Source organism: Bidens hawaiensis, unplaced genomic scaffold (assembly GCF_021521415.1).
Source record: "Bidens hawaiensis isolate Kalapana, Puna unplaced genomic scaffold, B.hawaiensis_p1.1 tig00008655_1, whole genome shotgun sequence".
NCBI lineage: Eukaryota > Viridiplantae > Streptophyta > Magnoliopsida > Asterales > Asteraceae > Bidens > Bidens hawaiensis.
In genome coordinates this window covers 489,849-501,816 of record NW_027491625.1, presented here as the reverse complement: position 1 = coordinate 501,816, position 11,968 = coordinate 489,849, and the positions used below count along the sequence as shown (strand labels likewise).

The following is an 11,968-nucleotide window of genomic DNA, read 5'->3' as shown; positions in this document are numbered from 1 at the left end:
GAGTGTGATACCAGGTTCTTCAGTGTAGTCTAACCTTATTCTCACCCTTTTTGTTCGTTCTTCTTGAGCGTAGCTATTCATTAGCACCCTGAGTTGGATGAAGTTTCGTTTAACACATCCCTGGGTCATTTCCGTCTTCACTAATGGGAGTAAAAAGTCACCCCTTGGAGAGAAAATGCCATTTCTGGACGAGGGTAGTGTTTGAAAATTGAAATCGGAAAGCTTGAGACGGCGGTGTGACCTACGATCAGTCTGTTTTTGGAGAACTACAGCTGATATCATCCTCCGACAAGGAGTTATCTTGAGGCCAATCATCGTTTGAAGGAAATTCTTGTTAGTGGTAATATATTCAGGAATACAAGAAAAATACTTGAGAACAAGGACTGAAACTACCGAATTTTTGTTTTAAGTAGCTCCACCCCATGGTGGGCGCCACTTGTTGCTACAGCGAGTATAGCGACAACGAAAGTATGGTAGTCTAAGAGTATGACACTAACAAAGCTTACTAACCTGATAAGATCAAAGAAACACGACCGGTTAGTCTCACCGCAAGAGGGGTCTGCTGCGATTAACCTCCGGTATGAGAATCTGTGATTTGATACGATAATGAGGTGATAAGAGAGTAAGTATGAAAAGAGAGTAGAGAGAAATAGGATAAGTGTGAATGAATATTACCGTTAGTGAAGTCCTCTATTTATAGGCAAATGTGGAAGCTTCTTTGGAGAAGCTTAAACTTTTAAAGGTAAAATGGTCAACTCTTTCTTTTAACATGTTTAGATAAGTAATATCATTTTAGTGTAACATGTTGTCAACTTTTGTCCTGCCATGTTGACGTTTATGTTTTATGACAGTTTTCAACTTTATGTCAAATCAAATGTGACTTTTGAGATTTACCGTAGCCGGGAGCTTCCCTAGTCAACTTAGAAGCTTTGATGATGAAGCTTCGAACTTCCTGGTCCAACAGTTTGTGTTTATTGCTCCTTAGCTTCTAGGCTTCTCTGGCTTATGAGTGGGTATGGATACCCACGCCATCGGTTAGATTATTTGTTTATATGTAATTCCGTTTTTTCTCCTTATAGAAGAATGTTTTGACATTGACCAATGCGTGATGTATCATGAATGCAAATTTGAAAACTTCTGCATACAAGAAAGCTTTCTTTACAGTAATTGAAAACTAACTTGACTAAACTAATCTTACAACAAAGAATATAGTACCACAAAATGGTCGGAATCTTTCCCCACAAGAGCATAAACATTCAGTAATTAAGTTATTAAATGTATATAGAAGTTTGAAACAAGGTGGTGATCATATAAATCAAGAAATCTTCATTAACTTCTTTCTTAGAAATGAAGAGGTTAAAGGGCGATCAGAAAGACTTGTCATCTTTCTTTGAAAGTTCATCTAGGGTTTTTCACTGGAGAAGGAATGATTATTTGCAAGAAAATACCACAAGCAAGCACGTTGTCCGCTCTTACAATCGGTCTAGAGTTGCCCGTCTTCGATGGACAAATGAACTTCATCAATGCTTTGTCAATGCAGTTCAAGAACTTGGTGGAGAAGAGAGTACATATTCTTACTCTCTCTCTCTCTCTATATATATATACAAACACACACAAACTTATTCATATATATCATCTATATGCGGAGGTTCATTACATAGAGTTAAATTATTGCGAGCAGAGAAAGAACAAACATAATGCGTTTATTTTTTCCGTTAGATGTTCATACATTCTTTAAACCTCTATCTTTTGCATGCATATGTCTATGTTATGTTATGTATATTAAAAAACAATTAAACTAATTTGTTTATATGTCTTTTTTATATTTTCAAATGTTTAACTACACATGTGTAGATATAGGAAATAGCACGCCTGTCACCTGGCCACTTGCCTTCTTTGGTTTAACTACTTCCGAATGCATATATACAAAAATATGTGGCAGGAGTGTCTGTACCAACCACCTATTTGAATAGTGTTTATAATGTATACTTTATGTCTGTGTTTTTATATATGTTTGTGTGTGTAACCATCTATGTATATATAAGATATATTTCATGCAGCTAGCACATTGTTTGCATTAATGTTTTTTGTATGGTAATAGAGGCAACTCCAAAGATGATTCTACCAATGATGAATGTGAAGGGACTAACTCTATCTCATATCAAGAGTCATCTTCAGGTTAATTACTATATATAAAGAAAATATATTTTGAGTTCTTCAATATGTTTCATAAATTGAAATACTAATATTTAAAATAAAACTAGGATTTAGGATCTCGCGCTTCGCAGCGGGACCACTAAATCGTAAAAAAAATGTAAATTCACGAACGCGCCGCGAGTTGACGCGAAGTCTATCAGGTTACGACATCAAAACTAAACAAAAGACAAAAGAAATAAACTCGTCAATGGTACAATACAACAAATTATCATATGTAGAATCACAAAAACCGGCACGTTACAGCTGCGAACCAACGCAGATTCGGTTAGTATCGGCGGTGCCAACAAAAATTCGTCAACGTAAATTAGTAAGCAAAAAAAATGTTTTAAAAGCACAGTATCAAACGTTGAAGCGCGGATATAAAAACATGCGACGATAGGATAGTTTTAAATCATGGAAAAAGTTTTGGTCACTGTAAAGAATGACTATAAAAATACGAAAGCATAGTTGAAATCGTTTATCCGACAAATATAGCATGTAATGCCGACACTTACCTAAATTTAGTGTTTAAAATATAATTTTGTTATATATTATAATTATTTGAAAGTAAAAGTAAAATAAAAAGGATAAAAACCAATATTAATATGTAGGTTAGTTATTTAATGGTTGTATGTGACTAATGAAATATTAAACGAATAAACAGTAAATTGAATAGTAATAGTGTGAGGAGGACTAAATCCCCCTTTTAATATATATTATAATATCGAAGACTGCGAGAACTGCATATAACTTATACATGTTCTTTTAAGTGTGTATTTCCTATTCTCACGGTTTTTAAGAACTTTATATGGCGGTTTTTTGTTATGGACAGACATTTGTAGTTTTTATGCAAAAGCATTTAAAATTAAAATTTTTAAAAATGAGTTGAGTCTTGAACTTAAAAGCTTTAGAAATATAACTTTTTGCATTATCTTTTATAGAATTGTCATAAATCAATCACTGTCATTCTTGCGGAATATGATGATGTCCTTGTTATTTTCACTAATGAAATTGCAACAATAATCAATATTGAACATGATGACTAGAAAAGTCAATATATGCATGATGTTGAGTATCTCTATTCTAATTGCACATGTTTAGGAGCATGAAGAACGACGTGATTCTCCAAGGTCTGTATACGTATGAATAGTTTATAACCCGTGTTTTAATCATATTTGTGACATTTTTCGAATTCGTAGCTGGTTTAGAGATGGAAGTAATCCTAGGCGTTGTTTGAAAGTTGTACAAATAGACAGTTTGCTTAGAGTGAACTCAGAAACCGATAATGGTTTCATGAGTTCACTGGCGTGGCAAACGAATCTTGATAAAGACAAAAAGTGGAGTTGGCTTCTTTGACCAACAAACTCAACCTACAATAACTTTCGTGACTCTGTATGGAAAACAAGTCATGATGAAGTTCACTCGTTTAACCAACAAACTCTAGCGATGGTTCGACTCCTAATCCTCTAAAAGGGTTTCCGTGAGTTCACCTTCCACTATTTGTACAACAATTGTAAAATAAAATGCTTAGAACCACAGTAATGAACCACCTACAAATTGTCACTAGTAGTTAGGCTGGGTAACATCAACATATATATATGTAATCTATATTTTATAAATTGTTCCTTGTTTGTGAAACATGATAGAAGCTAAGGAGAGAAAACAAGCTGAAAACGGCAACGACAATCATCAATGTTTTGCCCGACACAAGAACTTTCATAAGCATACCATGCATAGTGGTATTCATGGATCGGAGACGTCAAGAACTACTGTTTCAAGGAAAAACGAACTTGTGTCGATTAGTAACAAGGTTCTAAATGCCAGTTTCACCTCAAAAGTACAAGCCTGATCACTTCTTTGATATCTTTTTTACATGACTATTATCACCTCTAAATATATACTCTCATATCTTATTTACATGATCAATAAATACAGGCAAATGATGACAATGAAAATGCTAGAGAGCCCTTTGTTGCATCATTGTCTTCTTCAAGCGTTGTTGACATAGAGTTGACTCTAGGAGGCCCATATGCTTGTCTAAAATCTTATGAGAGTGATAAGAATTAAGAATGCTTCTGTTTGAGCTTGGTCTTGTGTAAGAACTTGTTCTGATTTGTGTAATAACTAATAACCTATACCGATGTTTCATTTTGAACAACACTGTCAAAGCGCCTATTCTACTACTAGAGTGATAAAGAAGAAATATGTTCGTCTGACTTCATCTTTTTGACTTGAGTGATAAGAAGATATATGATAATTTTCTCACTTTCACTAACAAACACTTTCAACAAATATTAAAAAAAATATAGAGAGTGGACAATTTTTCTCCAAATTTACTTATGAATAGTAGGTTTCTCTTTCTCTTACACTCACAACTCTATACAATATAGATAACTCACTCACAATAATATGTATGACATGTTGGGAATGTTCTAAGAGCCCAAAAGTACAAACGAGAAATCCCAACAAACTACAACCAACAACTAACAACGAACTTATCGCTTATAAAGGAAAACTGATAAAATTAAATTTGTACCACGATTCTCAGTCAACACTCGACCTTTTGCTTCTAATTTTCACCCTTAGAAATAAGTAGGCTTTCACACCACACACCATCTTTGTAATCAATAGCAACACTTGTTTTTGAAAATATTTCATCTCTTACTTTCTAAACAATCAACTAATTCTATGAAGCTGTCATTTTTACCCGAAACCTGACCCAAAAAATCGAAACCTGAGAAAAGGCCAATCGAAACCGAACCGAAGTAATTCGGGTTGGTTCTTGTGTCTGATTTCTAGGTTTTGGGTGACCCGAATAACTATTTGCTTAAAAATATGATATTATTATTAGGTAAGTACATCCTAATATGAAACACTCTACACATTCCACTTGTTCCTATCCCACCTATTATACTTGATCGTCTATTTATTGTTTATATTTCTTTTCTATTTATGGCTACTGACAACCGTAATAGAAATATATATTCCTTTATCAGGTTATGTTTATTTATTATTTTTTTTTATCTACGTAACAAGCAAAGAAGAATATGTTGTTTTAGTTTTCGCGTTATAGTTTTTCTTTACCTTCTTAGTTTTCTTAGATACTCGAAACCCGATTAACCCAAACCAAAACCAAATAACCTGAACCCGAAAAACCCGTTAGCATTAGAGATTTGGATTGGGCTTCAGGTCTAAAAGTAAAACTTTGAAATTCGAATAACCGATTGCTATGTAAACACAAGCACACAATTGAAATAAACAAAAAGTCCAGGGGCTAATTACGCAAAACACAATAACTTATAAGTAATGTGTAACAGAAGGCTAACAACAACTACACAATCTTATTATTACGCCGTCGTTAAACCCTAACAACCGTCAACCACCACCACCACCACCACCACAACCATGGCTGACGTAGTCCAATACAAGCTCGAGCGCATGGTCAACGAGCTTGACGACCTCGAGCGCCGTGGCCTATTCAGTCGCCGCGAAATCAGCGAGATCGTAAAACAACGGCGCAAGTTCGAGTACCGGCTCAAGCGTCCGAGTCCTCTGAAACAGGATTACTTGGCGTATATTGATTACGAGAAGTCCGTTGACGCACTTCGTGTGCTTAGGAAGAAAGCGGTTATGCGTGAGTTAAAGAAGAAGGAGAATAATAATAATAATAATAATAATAATAATAATAATAATAATAATAATAAGATGAAGCAGTCCTATTCGGATTTTGCTGGAGTGTCGAGGATAGTTGAGATATATCGGTTAGCGAGTAATAGGTTTAAAGGAGATGTGGAGTTGTGGTTTCAGTATTTGGAGTTTTGTAGGCTAAGGAGAAATGGACATATGAAGAAGGTATATTTGATTTTGGTTATGTGTTTGTGTTGTTATTATTATTATTATTATTGTTGTTGTTGTTGTTGTTGTTGTTAGGTTTTGTTTAATTTCAAGGATTAGTAAATAAATTAGAGTGGTATGTTTGGTATTGAGGTCCTTAGTTTTGTTATAAGTTGTTTAATTATTATCGGATATCGGTGGTTTTAATATCATGCATAATTTTTTCATATAGCATTTTAACACTAACAATTCAGTAAACTCTCCTACTACTATTAACAAATTATCCTTTTGCAACTGCTAAACACACTAACAATTGTAGCAAGTAGAAACTGATTAAGACTCAAAACACCAACATTTATCACTAAAAGTTGTAAATTAAGACTTGAAACGGTGATATAGTGGTGAAATATTGGTCAAGATCGCTGATATTATCGGTAGCGATATTCTGACCGATATTTCACATGAGGACCGATAACCGAGATACCACCGAGATTGACTGCATAGGTTGTAATGTGAGTTAGGACTGGCTTGATGTTAGTTGTACGTAGGGGTGGAAATGAGCAGAGGCACTCGTAAACTTCTAGCGATTGGGTCGTTAAAAACTTGATTGAGTTGAGCTTAAATTAACTTGAGCAGTCGAGCTCGAACTCTAGCTTTTAATGAGGCTTGTTTAGTAAATGGGTTTGAGTCTGAGCTTCACATATAGAGCTTGAGCTGGCTCGTGAGTCTAAAAGAACTTTAGTTATCTGTTTGTATTTATTGATGTTAATTTAGATTATAGTACTTGAAACAGGTTGAATTAGCCCTAGCTTATTTGAAACAAGTAGGGGTGCAAACAAGCCAAGCTGCTTGCGAGCTACTCGATTGATAAAAAGCTCGAAACAAGTCAGGTTTTTTGACTCTAGCGGATCCTGAGCCTCAATTATTGCTCATTTAGTAGTTTATATCTTGCCAGGGCTCGAGCCTTTTGTATATTTAAGTTTTGCTTTTTTTGGACTTCTATGTATTAAGTTCACACTGTATGGCCAACTGATTCGATTAAGGTTTTTTTCTGAATATATAAAAATAGTTAAAAGCGTATATAAATTAATTAATAAATAGTAAGGGAGCCGATTCTCAATTTGGAAACACTACTCATGAATCGAGCTTTAGAAAAAGAGCTTGAGCTCGAGCTTTCGTAAGTCAAAACGAGCTGGATCGAGTTTAGTTGAGCTTGGGCTCGGCTTGTTTACACCTCTAGAAAGAAGTCATGAATGTAAGATTAGATAGGTAATAAAAATCTGATTGTGTATTCATTTGCCATGAATTCTTTATTGTGGCTTAAACTTTGAAGTTTAAAATGTTGGATTTTCAGTTTCATCTATAATACGAGGCTCTTCACTTTATTGTTTGTGAATCTGTTAGGTGTTGGCTCAAGTGATCAGATTCCATCCAAAAGTACCAGGAGTTTGGATAAATGCAGCCTCATGGGAGTTTGACCACAACTTAAACGCTGCAGCTGCACGTGCACTTATGCAAAGTGGTTTAAGATCTTGCCCTAATTCTGAAGCTTTATGGGTTGAGTATCTTCGAATGGAGCTCACATATCTGAACAAGTTAAGTGCACGCAGAGCAGCTCTCGGTGAAGATGTGGGCCCATTGGTACCTGATCGTTCTGAAGATAAACAATGGCGAGATGAAAACAAAGACTTGTTTATGTCTATTGATGGAGAAAATGAAGGTTACAAAGGGTTAGAGGTTCAAAATGAGGAACTGAAGCAGAAAATTGATGTGTTTCGGGAACAAGGTTTGAACATTCTTCAGACTGTTTACAAATGTGCAGTTGAAGCGCTTCCTTCTAGTTTCAGTTTGAGAACACAGATTTTGGAGATATTAGAGGCAACAAATTTGGCTAACTCTGATGATATGCAAAAAGAGATCCTTTCTGACATGAAACACGAGTTTTTGAAAGAACCTGCATATTGGGATTGGCTTGCAAAATATGAAGAAGCAGGGCGTAAGAGTACACAAGATGTAACAAAAGAAATAACAAATTTTCAGTTATTCATGGCAGTTCAGGTACTTGAATATTTTTTCGTATCCTTTACATGTATTTTGTGATATTAGTTAGGCTTGTAAATGAACTGAACGTTTAGTGAACTGTTAGGCCGGAAGTGCGTCTATGTTTGTTTGTTAATAAACGAGCGAAAATGAACAAACTTTTTTGTTTATTTAGTTAAACAAACGGACATGAACACGGTCTCGTTCATTTGAGGTATCTGTTTGTACGTTTATGTTTATAAAATTTTTTGTTGTTTGTTATAGTTTAATCTAATTTTATGCATTAATGTACCACCAGTTAAAATTTAGTTTAGGTTATTAATTTTTTAGGTTCAACATATTGGTTTTCATGCTTACTTATAATTAATATTTGCTAATCAGTTATGTTCGTTCGTTTGTGCTTGTTTATGTTTGTAAGTTGTTTTTTAATACTGTTATTCTATTAATGACCAATCATAACACGAACATACTCATTTTCTTAACGAACGAATGCGGCCTTTGTTCGTTTAATTGCCCGCATTTGATCATTTGTAACGTATGAACATAAACATGTCTGGTTCGTGTTCATTCTGTTTATTTACATATGTAATATTCATTTCTGTAGCTTCAAGGGGTGTGTTGTTTGTTTTAAATGTGTTTAGGTGTATGATGAGGCTTTGAAGGTTATACCATCATCTACAATGTTTGGTCTATATATCAAGTTCTTGATGGACACAATTGATAGTAAAAGTTCTAGGCTTTCTGATACATCTGACAATTACGTAGATCCCGTTTCACATGTTTTGACGATCTTTGACAAGGCACAAAACACTGGGTGCATTTCTGAAGATCTTGCGTGTCAACACGTTTCGTTTTTGTTACAACTCGGTAAATTAGACGATGCTAGAAGTTTAGCAGAGAAACTTTGCAACGGAGAACTCTCAAAAGCTGTTAATTTATGGGTGTTACGTCTTTCTATCGAGATTAAACGAGTTGAAACACCAAGCAAAGCTGATCTGTCATATCTGTTTGATCTTTTGCAAAGTCCTTTGAAGAAAGTTTCTGTTTCAGAAGCTGAGAGCTTGTGGCTTATGGTATGTGGAAATTATTATTGTTAGTTATGTACTAATCATGTTATTTTATAAAAAATTATTGCATTTTTGTGCAGGGTTTGAAATATTTTTCGAGTCACAAGCATTATTTTGATAAGTTAGTGGATATTTCTGTAAGTTCACTGATCAGAGACGGTGGTAGTGATGATGGATTCTCTCTCTCATCTGCAATTGTAAACTTTGTTTTACAAAAAGATGGAATTCAGAGTGCAAGAGACATGTACAAGCGGTGAGTAATATATTTGCCATTAACTATCCAGTTTTAATGTTATATATATTATTATGAAGTTAGTGATCATCAAGCATATTGAAAGTGCAGGTTTTTGGCTTTACCTCGGCCCGGGCTTGTGTTATGCAGAAACTGCATCGAAATGGAGTTGAATCTTGCATTATCTGCTGGTGGTAAAAAGGTTAATCTTGTAGAGGTCCGTAAGTTATACGAAGGTGCACTTTCAACATATGATCAAGATGCGAGTTTGTGGCAAGATTATCACTCTATGGAGTCAAAGGTATGTTTAGTTTTTCAGTATAATAAAAATGCAGGAAACGAAAATGGTGAATATAAAATTTTTCATGGTTTAATCTGTGTTTTATGCAGATGGGGACATCTGAAACCGCGGCTGCTGTTCATTGGCGCGCACGAAAGACACTGAAAAACAATGCTAAGTTATTAATATGATGAGTTATGAATGAGAGGTTTGTTATTGTGAATTAACTCACAGTTTTGGAAGATTTGCTGTTGCCATTGCAGAAAGCAGTAATGTAACAGTTTTGTTTTATTAGTAGGATAATTAAAGTGTTAAAGAATTTTATTTATATCATGGTGTTAATACACATTTTCTTGAAAGCTTTGTTTACCCTGTTTACAACTTATAAATATGTTCTATGTGTTTTACTTGTTTAGGTAAAGGGGTTACTAGGCTCCATAAATGTCGATTCAAAACTTCGATCGACATCCTATATTTTATCGAGGAAATAATATTTGACTAGATTTAATAAAGTGAAACCGATTAAAATATATAATCGAAAACTTTGTAAAATAGTAACTGCAGTAATAAAGTTGATCAAATGTTGCAATAAGGTTGTTAATGTAACTAGACGGGTTTGGCGGGTTCAGATGACAAGTTGAATTTAGTTTAGCATGGGTCAATGCGGGCTCGGTATGTGTGATGTCAACAATAGCAGTGTGGTAGTGTAGAGATGGCAATGACTAGGTTTTGGAGACAGATCGAAAACGTCGTAAAATAGTAACCGCAATAATCAAGTTGATCAAATGTTGCAATAAGGTTGTTAAATGTAACTGGATGGGTTTGGCGGGTTCAGATGACAAGTTTAATTTGGTTTAGCATGGGTCAATGTGGGCTCGATATGTGTGGTGTCAACAATAGCAGTGTGGGAGTGGTGTGGAGCCGGCAATGAATAGGTTTTGAAGACAAAAATCAGGGGACATGTATATTGGTGGCCCCGGCCCCCTACTTCCACCCTTCTTCTTTTTGCTCGGGAATGTAAATTTATGTTTTTTTGTCATTTTTTTTATTGAATTGTATATTGGACTATTGGTGAGCCGTGACCCCCGTTCCCCTTGCTCCAGCTTGTTTTCGTTCAAGATTCGCCAATGCAAACAGTGGTTATGACTCATGAGCGATGGTAACCCATTTGGACCTTCATAATTAACAAATTTTCCATTAATTAATCTGAGTAGACTCAAATTAACCTCTTGATATTCTGGGCACTGGTAGTGGACTAGTGGAGTAGTGGTCATGTTCAAGTGAAAGTGGGCTGGTTGTGCTTGAAAGCACAGACTCTGGTGTTTCAGCCCATTTTGAAGGCCCAATTATTGAATTTTATAACTTTATTGCACTGCCTTAATCTTTACGTGTTACCTTGTTATTTGGGTTTGTTTAATTTTGCTTCCTTGTACCGTTTTGTACTTTTGTGTTCAAGCCATTCTTTTGGTTTGGTCTGTATGCTGTTGAAAATTAGTGACATTTTGCTAGTAAAGGATACCATACATACTAAATTAAACTTAGTAATTTAGTAAGTGTTATATATATGTACAATGATTTTAGTGGGTACGTTTATTTGTGTGTTTATATAAGGATCCGAAACAAGTATAGCATTTTAAAACTTATAGGTGCTAAGAAGACATGTATTTAATAAAAACTTATAGGTGAAACATACACACACGTGCGCACCAGAAAATCAGCGTTATATATAACGTCACGTGTACCAGTTAAATTCATACAAACTACGTGACTGAGCTCTATAGAGCTATTAGTTTTGACGTAAGTTTAGATTACATGGTAGACACATTTATAGATGAATTTGGATTAACATCCACGCAAAATTTGTTCTCCAAGGGTTGTCTTCTACTGGATTGCAATTTGGGCCTAAAGTTTTTTTTTCTTTAATATTATCTTCTAACATCAAGCTTAGTTATCACTATATTTGTAGTGTTTCAACACCAATGAGCTGTAACTTTTATCATCAATTTATATCCAATCTCAACATTATCTAGCTTATTATCATTTTCAATAATTTTACTCTCTTTGATATTAATTTAAGTTCTTGCCAAATAGACAAAAACAAAACCCAAAAACTGTTTTCAAGGTTTTTCCTAAGGTTTTTCATATACAAGATTGATTGGTCTATGAACTGAAAAATTACTTGGTTCAGAATGATACATTTTGCAAGAAGCTAATGTCTAATTTGACCAAAATGTACATCTAACAACCTAGAGGTGATCTTAAACCAAATTTGGTTCATATTGATGACATACTTGACATGAAACTTGCATATGCTCTAAG

At 34.7% G+C, this 11,968-nt stretch overlaps 1 protein-coding gene across 1 annotated transcript; it reads left to right on the top strand.

Annotated features, from left to right (window-relative positions):
- The first annotated feature begins 5,568 nt into the window (after window positions 1–5,568).
- Window positions 5,569–9,957, top strand: LOC143529732 (uncharacterized). Its single transcript, XM_077025459.1, has 6 exons — window positions 5,569–6,048; window positions 7,435–8,088; window positions 8,712–9,143; window positions 9,218–9,390; window positions 9,481–9,670; window positions 9,760–9,957. The coding sequence occupies exons 1-6, from the start codon at window positions 5,602–5,604 to the stop codon at window positions 9,838–9,840; spliced, it is 1,977 nt and encodes a 658-aa protein (XP_076881574.1). The 5' UTR covers window positions 5,569–5,601; the 3' UTR covers window positions 9,841–9,957.
- Window positions 9,958–11,968: the final 2,011 nt, after the last annotated feature.